Genomic DNA, 21289 nt, shown 5'->3' with positions numbered 1-21289 from the left:
CCGGTGCTGCAAGGCGGAGGATTAGCCTGTTGAGCCACAGCACCAGCCCTAACTCTGACTTTCAAACTAAATAAATAAAAAAAATGTTTAAAGTCAGTTGCCTGTGGATCCTGCCCAACTTCAGAGACACACATTCTGGCCGGCACTGTGGCTTACTAGGCTAATCCTCTGCCTGCGGCGCTGGCACCATGGGTTCTAGTCCTGGTCGGGGCACTGGATTGTGTCCCGGTTGCTCCTCGTCCAGTCCAGCTCTCTGCTGTGGCCCGGGAGTGCAGTGGAGGATGGCCCAAGTACTTGGGCCCTGCACCCCATGGGAGACCAGGAGGAAGCACCTGGCTCCTGGCTTCAGATCATCACGGCGCGCCAGCCGCAATGCGCTGGCCATAGTGGCCCCTTGGGGGGTGAACCAACGGCAAAGGAAGACCTTTCGCTCTGTCTCTCTCACTGTCTAACTCTGCCTGTCAAAAGAGAGAGAGAGAGAAATACACATTCAAGGAAGGGAAAGAGGTTTCTCCCACAAACAGATGTCACACGAGGCAGTGTGTGTCAAATGCCAAACAAGTAGCTTCCTTTCTCCCTCCACCCCAAAAAGACAGGTGCTGGGATTCAGAGACAAAAGAGCTAACATACTGCTTGGATGTCTTGGAAGACACTATAGCAACAAGTAGACTGTTGGAAGGGTGGGATGATTGACAGGCAGAGTCCAGAGAGAGTAAGAGCAGCAGTAACAGTGGAAGTAACAAGTGGAAGAGAGCTATGGCTGAGACAGCAAGGCTGGGGCAAAGTCTAAAAGGCCTTGAATGCCAGGCAAGAGATTTAACCTTTATGTTATTATTGTTTTAAATATTTATTTATTTATTTGAAAGACAGAGTTACAGAGAGGCAGAGGCAGAGAAAAAGAGAGGTCTTCCATCCACTGGTTCACTTCCCAAATGGCCACAATGGCCAGAGCTGTGCCAACCCAAAGCCAAGAGTCAGGAGCTTCTTCTGGGTCTCCCACGTGGGTGCAGGGGCCCAAGGACTTGGGCCATCTTCCACTGCTTTCCCAGGTCATAGCAGAGAGCTGGATTGGAAGTGGAGCAGCCGAGACTTGAACCAGTACCCATATGGGATGCCAGCGCTGCAAGCAGCTGCTTTACCCACTATGCCACAGCACCAGCCGCTAACCTTTATGTTATTGACAGGGAGAAGACATTGGAGATCCTTGAACATGATGAGTTGCCATTATACAATGTGCTTCTATGGAGCAGACTCACAGTGACTGTCTCAATAGAGAGAGGAACAAAATGTGTGGAACAGGAGAGCCCCAGATACTGTTTTGCTAGATATATTTGGAGTCACTAAGTCAACAGCTGAGATCAGTAGAACGCCCAGTGTTTTCACTTCCTATTTTTTTTATTTATTTGACAAGTAGAGTTATAGACAATGAGAGAGAGAGAGACAGAGAAAGGTCTTCCTTCCATTGGCTCACTCCCCAAAGGGCCGCTACGGCCGGCAGTGTGCCGATCCAAAACCAGTAGCCAGGTGCTTCTTCCTGGTCTCCCATGCAGGTGCAGGGGCCCAAACACTTGGGCCATTCTCCACTGCCCTCCCAGGCCGTAACAGAGAGCTGGAGTGGAAGAGGAACAACCGGGACTAGAACCTGGCATCCATATGGGATGCCGGCAACGCAGGCAGAAGATTAACCAAATGAGCCACGGCGCCAGCCTGATTCACTTTCTATTTTTAGAAGTAGGATTTAGCACTTGTGACAGTGACAAAAGCTTGGCATTTCCCTATGTACAGCCCATATTTTGGCTGTGAAGATACGTGACCCATCTCCACTTGCAGCTACTGTAAGAACCACAAATGAGCGTTCTACATAGTCAACAATAACCAGACATGGCAGAGTGGCACATGACTCTGCATGAGTATTTTAGAAGACAGTCGGATTCGCTCAAAGCAATGAAATGCCACAACCTCTATGAGTGACGCCACGAGCACTCTGGGGATTTCACAAAAGAAAGCCAGGTGACTTTTGCTTCATTTAGGGAAAGAGGGCTAGTTTTGAGATTGTTTTTCTGTCAATCTAAAGGATCTGGTAGGAGGAATGGAAAGGATCTTGGAAGGCCAATAGATTAAAATCGCAATTAGCCTTGGTGTCATTATCAAAGGAGCAGACTTAAGTTTGAGGAAGTATTGGAGAACTTTTCTCAAATCACTTAAAAATTAGTTCCAAATTCAACTCCTCTGGGAAGCCAGTATCTTGAGCCATGGTGTCATCTCTTGAGGATGAAAAATGATCCACCAGTGCATCATTTTTCATCCTCAAGAAGGCAAAGCCCAGCTGGCTGGGGACACGGGTATTCCCTAGGAGAGGGAACAGACATGGAATAATGCAAAGACATCCACTTGACTTGGATCCCTGCATGCCATCCACCCTTTGAAGAGTGCAATACCCATGGTCCTTCCTCACTCTCAATTGTGAACCATAGCATATTCTGGCCATATTAGTGTCAGCAGGGGTAGAAAAAAAAAGAGCACTAGGCTAGGAGTCAGAATACTTGTGGGTAATCCCTCAACTCCTCAGTCTCCACTGGCCTGTTTGCCAAGTAGGAGCTCCATGATTTGTAAGATGCCTTTGAGCTCTTCCCTCTTTGCCCTAACACCTACATCAAAATCCACAAATTCACCACCCATTGACAACTTTGTCAAAAAAGATTTGAGTATTTATAAGTATACTACACTTGGTAATAGAATCACAAAAACCAGATAGAACCAAAAAAGATTCAAGGGTGAGAAAAAGAGGACCTGGCATTTCTAGTGTCTTAGCCAGGAGACTCAGGAGGCACAGTGATTCTGTTACCCCGAGGAGCACTTGCTGTCTGGGAGCCATCACTCCTGCCCCGGGCACTTCCAGTCTTCTCCTCCCCCACTCCATCTTCCCCTCCCACCTTCCTCTCTCCATTTCCCTATTCTTTCTCCTCTCCCTTGGCTATTCTCAAACACCTTCCAAAAGTAGGCAGCTTTGCCCACTGGCCTTGTTCTGTTCACTGACGTCAACACTGAGAGCTAAAGAAGCAGCTGACCCTAGGGCTAGAAGCCAACATTCTGAAAAGACCTCCCCTCTCCCTTCCAGCCATCCAAGAAGCCATAGTCAATCCCATCAGAACCTGAACACCAGAACAAAGCATCTTCATTGATCACCTGCTTATTCGCTCATCCATTCATTCAACAAACACATGATGTGCACTTTTTATATATCAGGTGTTCTTGCATACCCTAATCATACAGAAGTAGTCACTGACCTCAAAGAGATCATAGAAACCAACTTCTCAAGATGCTGTCCCCAGAATTCCAGTTCTCTTGTTTATTATCTTCCTGTGAGAGAAGAAGGGTGATATGTGATAAGATTAGCCAGGGAAGCCCTGAGTCAAAGAAACCTAAATGGATTTCTTCATTTCAGGACTCCTCACTGCCATTAATGTAGTTCTGTGCTGCTGTGTGTTACGGCATTTCTCAAATGGTCTGGACATCAAAATGCTATGGAAAATGCATAGTGATAGAGAATTCTTTCCCCTGTATAGAATGGGGCTTGAAAAGATGTGTTTTACAGATTCTAAAGCAATTTATTTGAAGAACGCCATGTCTGTGACTCAAAGGTTTGCCCAGGATCACTCTTGGAAAAAAAATAAAAAGATAATGTTCTCAAAAAGAAAGAGGTTGCCTCTGTTAGTAGATTGGCCTTCTACAGGGTATATTGATTTCCTATGAACTCTATCAATTTCGGTGACAAGGTAAAGATGAAATGGTTCAGATGTCTGCCTACAGCAGCAGATTTTGCTCTGTATGAACTCATCGCATGTGCACTTGTATAACTGGAAGCAGCTTTGCCTTTCCTCCTGGGTAGAAACTAGAGAAATGCACAGCAGAGAACAGGGGAAACCAGCTGGGTGCCTGCCCAGGAGCTGAAGAAATTAGGGGATGTCCTCCCAGGAGGGCGCTGGTCTTTCTGTTGTAGAAAATGGAACGGTGAATGCAATTTCTGGAAAAATATGATTTAGATAGGCGTGTTCCTTCATTTGCTTGTATGTTTTTTTAACAGTTTGCCCCTAATGGTGAGTCAGAATTTTGAAGTGAGAAATTAAATCTTGTCTAATGAAGGGAAATGACTAAAATAACGTGGTAAGAGTAGTGGTGGGATTTCTTTGGAATACTGGAAGGGAAATGATTTTATCCTCTTCTTTTCCTTCTTGATTCTGATTCATTGTGCACGAGTTTCTTTGTTAATATTTTATGAAGTGAGACAGAATCTTTCAGGAGGTAACCTACTGACAGCTCGGATCATTACTGTTTTCTCCATGCCTTAGCAAAAAAGAGGATGAGTGCTGGAAAAATAATGAGGGCACTTCATTTCTTTGCTGAGATTTTTAAATTCAAGTCTGCTTATGGTGCTGCTCTGAGAGGAACTGGACAGGGTTTCAAAACCTAAAATAAGATCAGAATTATTTTGTTCCACCAAAGACCATGAGATGGATAGATCATCTCTCCTTAATTCATCTGGTTTGGACTGAGCTCAAGCATCATCTTTTTTTTTTTTTTTTCCTTAAAGAAGTATCCATTTATTTTGAAAGTCATAGTCAGAGAGACAGAGAGAGAGAGAATCTTCCATGCACTGGTTCACTCCCCAAATGGCTGGGATGGCCAGAGCTGGGCTAGGCCAAACCCAGGAGCCAGCAGCTTCATCTTGGTCTTCCACATGGGGGCAGGGGCCAAAGCACTGGGGCCATCCTCCACCACCCTCCCAGGTGCGTCAGCAGGGAGCTGGACCAGGGTGGAGCAGCCAGGACCTGAACCAGCACCCATATGGGAGGGATGCTGGTGCCACAGACAGTGGCTCAACCCACTAAGCCACAGTGCTGGCCCCTCAAACATAATCTTACCAGCAGTTATGCATTTGCCCTCTGTGTTGAACCACTTGGTTCATGGCATAAGCACCTGGTGGGGAAGTAGCTTTATTTTCTTCTCCTTGCCTTTGTGCAAGCTCTGCTGGATCTCCCGTCCCTGCTGTTGGATGATTTTGCTTTCCAGCCATTTCCAGGTGTTAATAAATAGCTTCAGTTTCAGGGGTTAAGTTCAGTCAAGTCACAGTCAAGTCACAACTCCATTATCTCACGCAGTTCTTCTCTTGCCCCAGCCAGAGCGTGGAGCAGCAGCAGGGAGAAAGCTTTGTGCTTTGTGTCTCCCCTCATCTTCACTTTGCTCCTCCCTTCCTATTCTCCTGCTCACCGGGCTGCTCTGGCTCCTTCAGGGTTGGGAAGACTTCTGGGGAACAGAACAGAAAGCGCAAGGCTGAGGACACTAAGTTGTACTTGCTTGGTGCTGTCTGATCTGGAACCGATGTCTTCATGCTGCAAATGGGCAGATTCTGGCCATTTCTGTCATCACCATTGAGGAATCTCACTTTACAGGTGGGGACAGTGCACTTTCTGGCTGGCCGTCGAAGATTACCCTTAAGTGCTAGTAAGCAGTGGTGCCCTACAGTAGCCCCTTTCTTTGGGGGTTATTGTGCTGGCAGGCAGCCCTGTTGAGATGAGTTCTTCAAGGCACTGAGCCCAGCCAGTTTTTTCTGCCTACTTAGCTGAAGGGAAGACTTGGTGTCTCTGCCCCTTCAACCTGGGAGCTCTCTGGCAACAGTCCTTCCTGTCCACTCTTCCTCATGGGCCCCTGCCATCAGCTTCTTGCCTTTAGATGGCTGCAGTCAAGCGTCAGGCACCAGTCTCCATACCCCACAAATTCCACTTGCCACTGATGAAGTTCTCTCCAGAACCCTGGTGTGCTCAGCTCAAGGCCTGAGTAGTTGCAGAGCCTGGGAGATGTCTGCACACAGGAGAGAGGATGAGGGGAGGTGGCAGTTTCCCTCCTCTCCCCTTTCCACAGTGACTTCCCTCAGCCCCTCCTGGGTCAAGGTAAGAAAAGGGGGAGCTTCTCTTCTTCCCTTGAGAGGCCAAAAGGAAGCACATAGAAGACCAGCTCCATGACAGCTCTCTTCAAAGACCCTCCTGTCTCCAGTCTCCCTGCCCCAACTCTAGCCTTCTCATGTATACAGGCAGGAGCTAAAATTCGTAGAGCTGGCTTGGGTGCCGCATGCTGGCACTTAGCATATGTGGTCTAGCACCACCCTGGAAAGTAGAAGTTCTTGTCAATACCCATTGTTCTTGGCTTTGATGTCTTAGAAGAGATTAGGAGAATTCCCAATTAACAATCATCCTTAAATGCTATATAAAAAGATTGGATTTGCCTTTGCTATCCTAAGAGCCACTTGAACCCCTAGAACTAAAGTCATCAGACTGGTGGCGTGGGGGCAGCCATGTTAACGTGCAGTCTTGGGTGCTGACCACCAGCAGTGGGTATTTCCATCTGGTGTGTGTTTCTTCAGACCCAGGCAGCTCCCTGGCCTGTACAACCAGCAACACTGTGGACAATGCAACTGGAGTGCAAATGTGGCCAGCAGGGCTGGGTCTCAGCTGAGTCAGAGAATGCCTTTGGCATCATGGCAAGACTTGGGCAATCTTTGGGGAATGCTGGTCAGCCAGACTGTTTGAAAACAAACAGTGGGGAACTGCCCTCAGAGTTTTCCTAATCCAAGGGAAAATGGTTGCCCACCGTGGGCCACTGTCTCCACATGAAACATTTCGGTGGTACAGATGGCTGCTGCCAGACAGAGGGAAGAGTCCCATTTAGAAGAAGGTGAACAGATACCAGCACGCTCTGCTTCATCCCAGAGGGGACCTGAGCTTTGGCTGGTGTTAATGAGCATCGGGATCTTTCAACTGTTCGAAACTGTTTTCGTACACACTTCTGGGTGTAATCCATGGTCAGAGAATGATAGATGGGTTCCATTCTGAATATGGAAAAGCGATGCAGACTTGAGAGGAGCAGCCATAAGATTCTTAGTTCTTGGGTTGAGCATTTGGCCTAGTGATTAAGATGGTGCTTTGGATATCTGCCTCCCATATCAGAGTGTCTCTTCTCTCATCTAGTTGCAGCTTCCAGCTAATGCATACCCTGGAGGCAGCAGGTGATAGTTCATGTACTTGGGTCCCTGCCACCCATGTGGAAGATCTACACTGAGGTCCCGGCTCCCAAATTTGGCCTGCACCAGCCCCAACTACTGTAGGAATTTGGGGAGTAAACCAACAAATGAGATCGATCTCCCTCTCCTTCTCATTCTTCCTCCCCCTCATCTTGTCCCTCTCTGTCCTGCTGCAATTCTTAAAATAACTGCATTTTAAAAGTGAAAGAAAAAATTCTGCTCAATTCTTAATCTCCTGGGAAACCCATTGTCCCCCTGCATGGCCTCTTTCAGAGTTTCAGTAAGTTTTCAGAGTTTTAATACTTTAAACTCTCTGTGGCCTGCAGGATCCTGATGATTTGGGTGGTTATCGGATCCTGTCAGTCTCGGTCATCCTACTCAGGCTTAAGGATCTGACAACAATTTCCTCTGGCAGAGGGGTCTGGAAGTTCTGGAATCCTGGGCCAGAAAGGAGCATTGGCCTCACTGGGCTGGGCTGGAAGCCGCTCATAACACCAGATGCTACACATAATGTCTCAAGTCCTCCCAGCACCTTCTGTCTTCTCTCTGGAAAGGAGCATAGCATGGCACCTGCACTCATCCAGCCGTTGGCTGTCTTCCTCAGAGCAGAGTGTTCCCAGTGGCACACAGCCTGAGTAGCTGTCCTTCCTCCCTCCTGGCCTCTAGGGCGGACCCTTGACTGGTGATTTCTGAATTACCCCCACCCCTTCAGGTAAGATGATAGTCGTACAATGAGCAACCTTTGTTACTCACTGATCAGTAAATAGTACCCAGCTTTGGCAGGAGATGAATGATGCAGAGGGAAAGGGGCGGTGGAGTGTGGTCTGGCCTCGTGGCTCCATGTGAGACTTGGCGTCAGCAGTCTCAATCTGATTCCCAGCAGCCTCTCTGACTCACTTTGGGCAGGTCACATTGTGTTTGTTGCATGTTTTTGGGGTCAGAAATATGACTGTGGCTGGCTTGGCCCAGCATCTTCAGCCCGAGTTGCTAATGAGGCACATCAGCTGCAAATGCACAGATTAGAATATTGTCCACCCAGCAAGTGACTCCATATCCTTTAACCAAGATACCAGATGCCTGGCAGTTGCAAAGATGATAAATTTATAATGGGGACAAGTGTGAGTTCTCCAGGTGAGCACAGTTATGCACTTCAAGAAGGTGTGTGAAGTTTCTCGGATTCCCTGAGAGTCTTCTGGAATCCTTGGAGGCAGACACTCCTCAGTCTAGGGAGCTGATCTCCTTCTTCTTGGCTAGGTCAGTTTGGGCTTTCAATAAGCAGAGACTAAGCTGGGATTAGGTAGGAACAAAATTTGGGGAAAAATGGTTTTCAAGGTCTAAGAAGAATCCAAGGCCAACATGCTCATTAGGAGCAGTGGGAACTGTGTATAGAGGCTGTGACATTTTGGGGGATCTGTGAGAGTGTTTTTATTTATTTTAAACATCAGGAGTAGGGGCTAGCACTGTGGCGTAATAGGCTAAGCCTCCACCTGCACCATTTGGATGCTGGTTTGTGTCCTGGCTGCTCCACCTCTGATCCAGCTCTCTGCTGATGGCCTGGGAAAGCAGTGGAAAATGCCCCAAGTGCTTGGGCCCCTGTACCAGCGTGAGAGGCATAGAGGAAGCTCCTGGCTTCTGGCTTCAGATTGGCCCAGCTCTTCCTGTTGTAACAATTGGGGGAGTGAATCAGTGGATAGAAGACCTCTATCTCTGTGTGTGTGTGTGTGTGTGTGTGTGTGTGTGTCTTCCCTCTCTCTCTGTAACTCTGCCTCTCAAATAAATAGATATATCTTTACAAAAAAGAAATGCAAATAATAATAACTATCCTTTACACAAAAAGAAAAGACTATAGCCCTAGAAACACTGATGGCATTATTTTATTTCATTATAAATATATAAGGCATTTACAGTGTGTCAGGCACATGCTACTCACTTTACACACGTAATTTTCTTTGGTGCTCATACAAATTCCACATTCACTTGTTCCACATCTATGAATTCCACCAACTATGCACTAAAAATGCTTAGATGCACCAGGTGTTGTGGCACAGCATGTTAAGTCATTGCTTGCAGGACTTGCATCCCATAACAGAGTACCTGGGATTGTGCCACCTTACTTCCTATCCAGCTCCCTTCTGATATGCCTGGGAGGCAGCAAATGATGGCCAAAGTACTTGGGTTCCTGCCACTCACATAGGAGATCTGGAGGTTTTAACTCCTGGTTTCAGCCTGGCCTAGCCCTGGCTGTTGCAGGCATTTGGAAAGTGAACCAACAAATGGAAGATTCTCTCTCTCTAGATCTCTCTCTCTCATTCCCTCCCCACTCTCCCTCCCTTCCTCTCTCTCTCTGTCACTCTGCCTTTAAAATAAGTAAATAAATCTTTTTTAAAAGAGGAAACTAATTTGGAAAAGAAAATTATGTGTATACTGAACATGTAAAAACTTTATTTTCATGTCAATATTCCCTAAGTAATACAATGTAAAAAAAATATAATGTAACACCAATTCAAACCTCACTTACACTTATTAGGTATTATAAATAACCTAGAAATGATTTAAAGTATACAGAAAGACCTGGGTTCATTAAATGGAAATACGGCTCCATCTTATATAAGAGACCTGAGCATCCGCAGACTGTAGTGTCCCCAGCAGTCCTTGAACCAATCTCTCCCAGGTGCAGGGGGGCAGCTGCTGTATTTGATTCCCATTCTGGACATCAGGAAATTGAGGCCCAGACAAATACAGAAACTTGTGTAAGGGCCCGGAGCTGGTGGGGAGTAGGGCAGGTTTCACACTCAGTTCCCTTCCCAGCCTTTCCCACTCTGCCCCACCTAGAGGCCTCCGGTGGAGGTCAGCCTCCAGGCCTAGAGGCCAACAAGGCCTGCCAGGAGCAACTTCACAAGTTCACACTCTTATCTGCAGTGCCAAGTAGCCTGTATGTTCTATTAATGTGTGCAAATTGCCATCTGGTTTGGCTTCAGAATCGTTCAAAATGCACACAGGGACATTTGCACATCCTGTAAAGATGTCCAGGTGGGTCTTCTGCCCTTGGACAACAGATGGACACTGCCCTTGCATGCTCTTGGAAGTGAATTACTCAGTGAAGGCATAGGAGGGTGGCTTCTCGGGTGATGTTCTGTGCCTCCCCAGGAGTGGGTTCAGCCTGTGAAAAATCAGTTGCTGTACAAATTACACCTCTACCTCTCTGTATGTTTTTATATTTCATGCAAAAAGAGCAGGTCTCATCTTGTATTTCACCAAGAACAATACACCTGGTGTCCCTGGCTCCCACCTGCAGTATTTTTCCACTCTTGGCCCAACGTCTTTCACCTGCTTCCTCCCCCGGCTCCCACCGGATTATGTAGAAGCAAACCCCAGGCCCACGCTGTTTCATCTGCAAACCCCTCCCGTCTGACACATCTTCCTTCTGTGTGATCTCCAGGCCACTACATGTACGTGGACTCCGTTTACGTCAAGCACTTCCAGGAGGTGGCGCAGCTCATCTCCCCCATGACCACGGCGCCCATGTCTGGCTGCCTGTCCTTTTATTACCAGCTCCAGCAGGGGAATGACAACATCTTCTCCCTCTACACTCGGGATGGATCCGGCCTCTATGAGGAGATCTGGAAAATGGACGCCCCCGGGAGTGCTGCCTGGAATCTGGCGGAAGTCGAGTTCAGCGCCCCCTATCCCATGGAGGTAGGTATGCAAGGGACCAGTTGTGCCCTGTCTGGCCCTGCACAGCTTTGGGGGCCAATACTTTCCCTCCTCAGGGTCGGTTTTTCTTTTCTGCTGTACTTCAATCCTTTTAGTTTTTGTTTTAAGGTGGGCTTATTTCGAATTGCTTTTAACTGTTATTTTAAACTAACAAAAAATATTGTACATAATTATGGGATACCGTATGATGTTTTAATACATGTATACTTCATATGATAATCTAATCAGGGTGATGAGTTCATCTGTCACCTCAACATTTATGGTTTGCTTCTGGTGAGAACATTCAAAATCCTCTCTTACAGCTATTTTGAAGTGTATAATATATTGTAGTTTTAAAAGCATTTTAAAATTGATTGCAGAGGCAAAGAGACAGATAAGAGAGAACTTCCCATCTGTTGATTCACTCCCCCAAGTGCCTGCAACAAGCCAGGGTTGGGCCAGGGCCAAAGCCAGAAGCTGGAAACTCAATCTGGGTCTCCCACATGAGTGACAGGAACCCAACTGCTTGAGCCATCATGGGTGCCTCCCAGGGTCTGCATTAGCAGGAGGCTGGAATCAGGAGCTGGAGCCAAGGATTGAAGTAGTCGCTGTGACATAGCTTGCAGGTGTCTTAGCGGCTAGTCTGAAATCCTGCTGCCCAGCACATGTTGTTTGTAACTGTGGTCAGTCTACTGTGCACCCGAGCACCAGAACTTACTCCCCCTATCCAACTGTAACTTTGCACCCATTGACCAAGGTCCCTTTCCCCTTCCACCCCTGCTGTATCTCAGTCTTAGTCTTTCTGATCCCCTCTGCAGCTCCTTCCTCTGTATTCCTTCTGCCTTCCTTCTTTGTCATTTTCATTTTCTAGCAAGAATATTTTCCATAAGAATAAATGTGAAGAAAATCCAGTCAACTACCAAGCGCTCATGGCACGCTGTCCCTCTGAACCCTGCACTGTGGCCGTGGAGACCTCACAGAGGGGCTCAGAGTCCTCTAACCCCAGATCACCCCTGTGCTTCCATCCTTGAGAGCAATTTTGAAGGTTACCTTGATTGCTTCTTGGCCTTTTGGCCAAGATCAAGTGAAGGTTACCTTGACTTCAGGGAGTTGTCTATCTGGGGGGGAGGGGAGGAGACTTATTTCATTCTTTGCAGGATAAATGTCATAAAATCAGAAATAAACATTTCTTCAATCATCCTGGGTGAAACAGAACATAGTGCTTTGGTTTTAGAATGTTTTAAAGTTACATAAATGATAAATGTGCAACACAGAAGAATTAGAAAATTCAGAGAAGCAAATTAAAAGGCCTTGGGCCAATCCCACAAAGATGAGTACTTGTGACATCTCTATGTTTATTTGCCCTTGTAGACCTGATGCATAGATATCTGTATCTATGTATGTGTTTTGGAACTGACTAGTGTATTCAGTACTGACCATCCAACAAAATCCAGATAAAATCATCCCCATATTTACAGACGAGGAAGGAGAAAACAGAATGTCCAAAAAGTTCAACATCTTTTTTCTGGGTCACACAGCTGGCGAATGCCAGAGCGCTTAGGAAAGTTCCTGGACTCAGATATGACCTCCAGCTGGAGGAGATGGCTCAGCTCTGCCTGCAGACCCTCCGCACCTTGAGATCAGTGGGTGCGGCCCTGTGCCTGCTCTAAGTGTGGGACTGGTGTAAGGACTCGGAGCTGCATGTAGACTCTTCGTTACCATGAGTTATTAGCACCCTCCACTTGTCACTTTGTGCATTTTGTGGTACCTTCTCCAGTGGCCTTTAAAGTGCAAAAGCAGCAGAGTATGCCTCTGGCAGCTTTTCAGCGTGCCATCTGTGAGCCTTCTGTGGAGCTGCAGAGAACACGGGGGCCGGGTTTTGGCTTCTGACGTGTTCCATCTACGGATGGCGTGCCTGCCACTGCCTGCACCCCATCCCTCTCCTGCTCTTCACCCCCTGGCCCAGCCATCCCAGAAAGAGCAGAGTGCCTTTTGCAGAATGTGAGCTATTTCCTATCCCAAAGTCTGACCAGGCCTTGGTTTGCTCCGGCAGCCCAGTGGAAAGTTTTTAGTGAGTTTGGGTTGCAAGGAGAAAGAGAAGTGCGTGCACAGCAGGAAATTTGCCTTCTTATCACAATGGAATGAGTCACACACCCAGGCACACTAACAGTGTTTCTCCTTTCGCACAGCCGTAAACTTTCTGGGCAGCATTTGTGGGAGGGCGACTTCGCTGAATGTGTGCAGACTGGCACTTGAGAGGCTGCAGTGGTACACTGAACCTCCGTCTATACCCTGTGGGTCCACACACATGTAATTCTGCCCTTCTACTGTGAACCCATTGGCTGGTATTACATGCTCTTACAAACTGGCAGGAAGAGAAACTTGTTCTGCACACATCAGTGACTTTAATGTCACCATATTCTCGAATGAATTTTAAAAAGGCAAAACAAACATTAGAGACGTTCTTTCTGAGCAGGAGAGAACACACTGGCACGTGGGCTGTCATTAGCATGTCCGGAGCAGAAATGCTTGTATTTTTACTGCACCTGCCCAGTAGGAAGCAAATTCTGTCACTCATTTTGTTTATCAAGCAGCGCCCTGAGAGCTCAGTGTCATGGACCTGTGTCAAGTCTGTGAACTTAATTAACCCTTCGCTGTCCAGATCTGTTTCTGCATTCACAAACCACTCACCTACTCCTCGCCAGAGATATACTTCCAGGACTCCCACTGTATTTTGGAGAGTTCAAGTTGAATTCGTGAAACCATGTGCTCTCTACCCTCAGGAACATGTCTGGACTGCTGAGATCAGTGTTTTCACCCCTGACTGCTGCCTGGTCCAGCTCCTCACGTAGAGTTCCACTAGGAGGAAGGGAAAGGGACTGAGAGGGGCTCAGCTTCCTGTGGACAGCAGGGGAAGAACCTGACCTACTTTCTTTGCTTAGCCTGTTTTTCCTGTCATTGAAGTTCTTAATGCTGATTAATTTTATAGTTCCATCAGAAATTACATGGACACCAGCTGACGGTTTCAAGAGAGATCAGTAAAACACCAGTGCAGGTTTTCTGTATTAGTCCATTTGGACAACTTTAACAAAATGTCCCAAACTGGATAGCTTAGAAACAATGGAGATTTATTTCTCACAGTTCTGGATATCAGGAAGTCTCATATCAAAGCACCCAAAGATGTAGTGTCTGGCGAAGACCCCTTTCCTGGGTCATAGATGACGCCTTCTCTCTGTATGTCTGCACGTAGTGGAAGGGGTGAGCCAGCTTCCTTATGCCTCTTTTCTAAGAGCACTAATCCCATGCATGACGGCAAGGCCCTCCAAGGAGGATTAGTTAGCTTTGTGTTGCTCCAACAGTGTTCTCAAGGCTGGCCGCTTTATAAAGAGATGAGGTACACTGGCAGCTGCAGGTGCCATTCTCCTGGCTGGGGCCTCTGATAGAGAAACAGAATGGAAAGCAGCCACAAACTCGAAGGCCCAAGTGTGTGTGCATGGGGATGCCTAAAACAAGCATCAGTCCATTCAGTGGGGTGGGGGGCAGGGTTGGCCCCATGATGTAATTACCTTCCACCAGGCCTCGCCTCTTAACAGTCCCAGCGCTTCAACATCTGCACTCTGGGGACCAAACCTCCAGCACTTGAACCCTGGGGGGACCACTCAGATCGTATCCACACCAGGCAAGACCCCAATCCTAATAACATCATCTTGGGGAATAGGACGTCGATATATGACTTTGTTAGGGGGAGGGGTGGTGGTGGGAGTGGGGAACAAACATTCAGGCCATAGCAGTTTCATTCTCCCTGAAAGAAATGGCAAGTTGAGTAGGATGTCACCCAAACTCCAGTATTTGGTAACTGGAATGCACACAAGTCCTTATAACTTAGTATCACCTGGTCTGACATGCCATTGAAATCAAGGTTAAGAGGCCGGTGTTGTGGTGCAGTGGGTTAAGCCACCACCTGTGATGCGATCATCCATGTCGTGCTGGTTCGAGTCCTGACTGTTCCACTCCAATCCAGCTCCCTGCTAATGCACATGGGAAAATAGCTGAAGAAGGCTCTAATCCTTGGGCCCTTGCACCTGCGTGGGAGACCCAAAAGAAGCTCCTGGCTCCTGGCTCCTGGCTTCAGATCAACACTGCTCCAGCCATTGCAGCCATCTGGGGAGTGAACCAGCAGATGGAAGATCTCTCTCACTCTCTGCCTCTGCCTCTGCCTCTCTGTAACTCTGCCTTTCAAATAAATAAACAAATAAATCTTTAAAAAAAAGAATATCAAGGCTAAATACACAAATTGCAATTTTAAAACAATTTTTTAAATTAAAATCAAGGGGCCAGAGCTGTGGCAAAGCAGATTAAGCTGTCAACTTCAATGCCAGCATCCCATATTGGCACTGATTCAATCCAGTCTCTTGTTAATTCGCCTGAGAAAACAGTAGAAGATGGCCCAAGTGCTTGGGCCTCTGCACCCATGTGGGAGAACCAGATGAAACTCCGGGCTCCTGGCTTCTGGCTTCGGCCTGGCCCAGCCTCAGCTGTTGTGGCCATTTGAGGAATGAAGCAGTGGATGAAAGACTGACACCTCTGTCTCTCTGTCTCTGTCTGTGTGTGTGTCTGTCTGTCTCTAACTCTGGCTTTCAAATAAATAAACCTTTAAAAAATTAAAATCATGATTAAGAGCGTGTAAGCCTAACAGGAATTATATAAACGTGACAATATGTCATTTTTCTCTGCAGGTTATTTTTGAAGTTGCTTTCAATGGTCCCAAAGGAGGATATGTTGCCCTCGATGATATTGCTTTCTCTCCTGTTCACTGCCAGAATCAGACAGGTGAGCAGTGTTCTGTTCTTCTTCCTCATTACTGAAATCTCCTTTCCCAACTGAAGCATGTGGTTAAGGCTTGTTATAATTGCTTTTGATTTCCTCACCCTTCCTCTTATATCATCCTTGGAAAAATATTCAACCAAATAGTCATTTTTTCTGGAATATTCCCCCCCTCCACAAAGTGAATCTAATTTTTCTGGCACCGAATGCTAGTTTCCTGCCTACCAGGAAAGGAAAATTTAATAAACTTAAGCTGTTTTCATCCTTTTATAAGACATCTTGGGTCCATAGATGGGTGAGTGGGTAGATGGAAAAACCTCTAACAATCTACTGAATAAAATTATAAAACCTCTTCACAAATTGATGTGTACAAGATTTATCAATGTCCTCCTGTTTAAAGATGTTAGTGTTTGGTAGACATCTCTAGAATATTTTGCACTAAATATTATGTGTTCTTAATTTAGTTACTTTCTCTTTTAAAGTGAACCTTCAAATTATTCTATCATGATCAATTTTTTAGTTTCATAAATTTGATTGATGTTTAGAAAGAGAAGAATTTTTTGTTTTTGCTTTTTACTTTCTGGGAAGCTGGACAAACAAATTAATTCCAAGTGAATCAGGAACAAAATGAGAATAAGAAGGACAACAATATATTAGGTAACCCAGATAAATGCAACTGACCTCACTGCTTAAATGTTTTCTTGGGAGATCCAGGGGGACACTGTGGTCATCCCATCTTATTAATGAACCCTCATTCTGGGTTTTGGAGCACAGGAAATAAATTTTTGAACTTGGCCTCTGAAGTTTGACTTTCACTTAAGATAGAATTGATTTCTAATTTTTTTAATTTTATTATTTATTTGCAAGTCAGAGTTATACAGGTAGAGGGGAGGCAGAGAGAGAAAGAGAAAGAGAAAGAGAAAGAGAAAGAGAAAGAGAAAGAGAGAGAGAAAGAGAGAGAGAAAGAGGGAGGGAGAAGTTTTCCATCCACTGGTTCACTCTCCAGTTGGCCGCAATGGCCAGAGCTTCGCCTATCCGAAACCAGGAGCCAGGAGCTTCTTCCAGGTCTCCCATGCGGGTGCAGAGGCCCAAGCACTTGGGCCATCTTCTACTGCTTTCCCAGGCCACAGCAGAGAGCTGGATCAGAAGAGGAGCAGTTGGGACTAGAACCGGCGCCCATATGGGATGCTGGCGCTTCAGGCCAGGACGTTAACCTGCTGTGCCACAGCGCTAGCCCCTGATTTCTTAATATGGTTTTAGGTATATTATATACAAGCAAAGGGACAAAGAAAAAAAAATTTATACTTACTAAACTGTTACCCCAAAGTAAAGAGAAGTCTACTAATTTGCTGAAGCTAAATATTATATTTTTACTAATTCAAATTAAGGGCAGGGGTAGTGAAGCAGATAGAACCAGACTGGATTTGCATCTCCTTAAATTATTTAATATGAATGATAATCAAAGATTAAAAAGTCTAAAAAAATTGACAAAACACTGAAACCGAAATTGTTTTACTTCTCTAAATTGGATTGCCCCTTAGTCCTGTTAGTTACTATTTCAATTGTGTTAATAGTAATCTCACCATTAATCATTAATCTATCATTATTTTTGGAAAGTTCCTCTTCTCTGACGCTAGGCATTTACATTGAATATTGCATACCTCTATATGGAGGAGAAGAGTATTCATTCAAACGTCTGCACAGGGAAAAGGGCATGGTGTAGAGGCAGCTGGGGTAATAGAATCAACTCAAGTTGCTTTAGAAGAAATGCTTGAAAATGCTCTCTCTTTTTTTATTTTTTTTTATTTTATTTTTTATTTTTTATTTTTTGACAGGCAGAGTGGACAGTGAGAGAGAGAGACAGAGAGAAAGGTCTTCCTTTGCCGTTGGTTCACCTTCCAATGGCTGCCGCCGCCAGCACGCTGTGGGCAGTGCACCGCGCTGATCCGATGGCAGGAGCCAGGTACTTCTCCTGGTCTCCCATGGGGTGCAGGGCCCAAGGACTTGGGCCATCCTCCACTGCACTCCCTGGCCACAGCAGAGAGCTGGCCTGGAAGAGGGGCAACCGGGACAGAATCCGGCGCCCCGACCAGGACTAGAACCTGGTGTGCCGGCGCCACTAGGTGGAGGATTAGCCTAGTGAGCCGCTCTCTTTAAAAAACATACTCAACATGCATGGGCTCTTTTCTCCTGCATTGTGATCTGACGGGTGCGAAGGAAAGAGATTCCAGGAAAACAAGGAGCATTTAAGAAGGCTGACCAGGCTGTAAAATGCAGCCCTCATGGATACCGTGTCCTTGCAGGAACCTCCACAAGTATGCAATTTGACACAATTAGGTTAACCGTGGCTCTATATTGGTCTTCAGAACTTCCCAGCATATCAGTGTGGCTTTAACACAGTTTAATTGCATCATCGGTTTTGTGCTCAAGAACCAGGAATTTGGATTCACGTCCCTATTCTGCCATGTGCAAGCTACATGAACCTGACCATGTTGTTTTAATGTCTTTGAGACTCTGTTTCTACAGTTGGAGGGCAAGGATGGAAGAACCCATTTCACAGATCTGTTGGAAAGAGTATGAGTTAATGTCTGGGATGGCTATAGCATAGTGTATGACACACAGAAAATGCTTTGTCATGAGACAATATCATGCCTTCATTTTCAGATTACAGCTCTCCATTCCCTGGAGAATAGTGGGTCACACTGAAACTAAAAAGCACCAGCAAAGGGCACTGCAGTGATGAACGTGTCAGCTGGAGCCTGCTTTAGGCTTCTCTGAGCAGCTGTAGGCAGGATTCTGCAAATTTGGAAGCTGAGCCCTCTAGTTTTCATACTTCGTCTTACATTTCAAATAGTTCATGCCCTTCTGTTTCATAACAGGTGCCAACATTTTTGCTTTATCTTGGTTAGCTCCAGACTTGTTGTCTCTGCTTTTCCCAGCTGGACCTAGCATTCTCTTCCCTCATCTCCCTGCTAGGCTGAGACAGGAATGATTGCAGCAGAGGAAGCATCTTGCTCCCACCATTTGGTGGGGCTTAGAATTAATCTAGTCTTCCTGGACCAGAGCCATTGCACAGTCACAAGGTGAAACACTGGTGTCGTATGGCTCTCCAAGCATCCCCCAAGGATGCTTCCAGCCCCATTTCAGTAACAGAACTTCCCTACCCATGCTTTTTCCATCCACCCTTATGCTTGGCCCAGAGTCTAAACCAGATGCATAACCATAATGCATAACTATTGGTCTTTAAATACTTGAATGCTTAACAGACAGTCCCACCCACTTCTAAGAATCCTGCTGTATTGCCCCACCCTACACAGAGCGCTCCACAGCTCTGCCATATGCAGTCCCCAAACCTCCTCTCTGGCCAGGGATTGGTAGGATCCTGACACTCAGAGGACCTGTACCTGAGTCCCCAAATCAGCCATGCACCACAACACAGTGCCAGAACTCTTGACCAGTTGGAAACCCAGCTCCGGTTGCTGCCTAGGTTACAGATGATGTCCCTGGTTGTCCCTATTCCCAGATTCCTCTGAGGGCATCTGCAGCCCAGCCAGTGGCCCAGCTCCTAGTTTCATCGTGGTTCCTCTTTCTAGCACCAGACTCACTCTTTTCCCCAAGCCAGCTTTGCGCTGTCTTAGCCTACCTTTGGGCTGGCTCATGCTGAAAAATCAAAGTAGCCTGTGAGTTTAGCCCTCTGTAGAATGCCCTGCACCCAGTATCCCTCTTGAACACCAGAAGGCTGATGAGTATTTTAGATCCATAGGACGGATGCTGACTCTGTCCCCATGAATTCCGTGGAGCAGAGGAGAGGATGAGAAGGACTCCTGACCATTCTTCTCAAACTGTAACACACTCCAGCTAATTAGATTATCTTCAAAGCCTCTCATTTCTAAAATGTTTTAAGGTCAGAAAGCAAGCAATTAACTAAAGCATTATGATGCTCTTGGGTAACTTGCTTCAAGAGGCTCTTTTTTTTTTTCTTTCCCTGATTATCAACTGATGCTCAGGGTCTTCCAACTGCCTCTGATTCTACCCTGTGCTTCAGATATGTCACAGACACTCCCAGGTAGCGCGATTTGTGATCCCCACTTGACACAGACTTGTGAAACAAGCTCGAAGCAAAGGCTTTCGGTCCACCCCAGGTCTCTGGCCCCATCTTTAGGAATCAGGTGCCTTCTCAGAGTAGAAGCAACAATCAAGGTTAGAAAGAAGAGAGCTTTTGAATTACAGCTTTGAGGTTTCCTTTTCATCAGGTTACAGACAAATCTACTTCACAGCCAAATCAAGTGGGAAGTACCGCTTTCCCTTATAACTTAGCTGTCCTCTGCCACTGTCACCCAGATTCATGGTTTATGCTAAGACTTTTTTCTTGGGGTTGTGTGTTTATTTATTCCATGGGTTTGGACAAGCATATGTAGACATATACCTACTATTATTGTATCCAGTGGAATAGTTTCCACTACCTCTGTGGTCTGCCTAGTCATTCCTCCCTCCCTGCTAGCCCCTCTTTACTCTCCCCATGGTTTTGACTTTTCCAGGATGCCATGTAACTGGAATCATACAATGTACAAGGCACCAGCCTATTCAGAATATCTTCCTTCACATAGTAACACGCATTTAAATTCCCTCCATGTTTTTCTTGGCTTAACAACACTTTTTAACTCTAATATGCCATTGTCTAGATATACCACTGTTTAAGTATCCATTTATCTACCAAAGAACATCTTAGTTGAGTCTAAGTTTTGCCGGTTATGAATAAAGCTACTACAAACCCTAAAGTTTTTTAATACTGCCTCTCACACACATAATAATTGGGTTAAGATTCTCTTGGAGCTGCCCAAGGGCAGTGACTCTGAGGTGCATAACTGAAGGGTGATTTTGCTGGCTTCTGTTCTATTTGTGCGTGGCATGGGAGTGCCATGCCACTTCCTGAGCTAGATGACCATCTACAGGTTTTAGATTTTCATGTTTTTTCATTAGCAGGTAAAGAGGGTTGCTTGGGACTGGAGATCATCACAGGGTTTCCTGTGGTCTCAAATCTCCGTGGGAGAATATGGAAAAATCCTTGTTTGTAGGACATTGTTGACCACAGACTCTCTCTTCAGGGCTTAGAGGATGTTGGTGCTGACAGAAATTCATGCAGATCAGGGTGTGAGCTCATCCACCGGTGATAGAGCACCGAGAATTCTCCTTACGTTCTTTTCTCTGGCCCATTAGAGTTTGCTTCTAGGGTGTGTTGCCCAAACCCAGGTTCCAGAACATTTGCTTCTTCTTTTTTTATAATGTGTTGTTAGTCACTTCTTTAAATTTAGTATTTTGAGGACTCTATTTTTGTATCATTTGAAACTCAGACAATGTTTGTAAGAATACTACAAATAACTCCCATGTACTCTTCAGCTAGATCTACAAGTTGTTAACATTGTGCCATGTTTGCTTAATCAAGCATTTTAGAGTAGGTTGCATACTCCATGCCCCAAAAGACTTCAGTGTGTATCTTCTAAAATTCAGCACATCCTTCAGCCTAGCTATAAGATAATTACAAAGTTCAGGAAATGTAATACTGATACAACATTATCAGCTAATCTGCAGTCCATACACCAATTTCTCCAGTTGCCCCGATAATGTCCTTGACAGGTATTTGTTTTGCTGGCCAAGATTGAATCTTGGATCTCTGGGAGTCTTTGATCGTCCTATCTC

The 21289-nt window shown here is 45.9% G+C and overlaps 1 protein-coding gene across 4 annotated transcripts in view; it reads left to right on the top strand.

Annotated features, from left to right (window-relative positions):
- Positions 1 to 21289, top strand: part of MAMDC2 (MAM domain containing 2) — a 179271-nt gene that overhangs the window by 87611 nt on the left and 70371 nt on the right. For all 4 annotated transcript variants that reach the window (XR_011379575.2, XM_089336869.1, XM_089336874.1 and 1 more), the window contains 2 exons: positions 10515 to 10771; positions 15505 to 15598. Coding sequence is in view for 3 of the 4 variants with exons in the window: in XM_089336869.1 (XP_089192995.1) it covers positions 10515 to 10771; positions 15505 to 15598 (351 nt within the window). In the remaining variant the exon portion in view is untranslated. The remainder of the gene's footprint in view (positions 1 to 10514; positions 10772 to 15504; positions 15599 to 21289) is intronic.

This window comes from Oryctolagus cuniculus, chromosome 1 (assembly GCF_051225735.1).
Source record: "Oryctolagus cuniculus isolate XC-2025 breed Fujian yellow rabbit chromosome 1, ASM5122573v1, whole genome shotgun sequence".
Taxonomy (NCBI): Eukaryota; Metazoa; Chordata; class Mammalia; order Lagomorpha; family Leporidae; genus Oryctolagus; species Oryctolagus cuniculus.
Note: the sequence above shows the minus strand (reverse complement) of the source record. Positions and strands in the feature narration are given on the sequence as shown.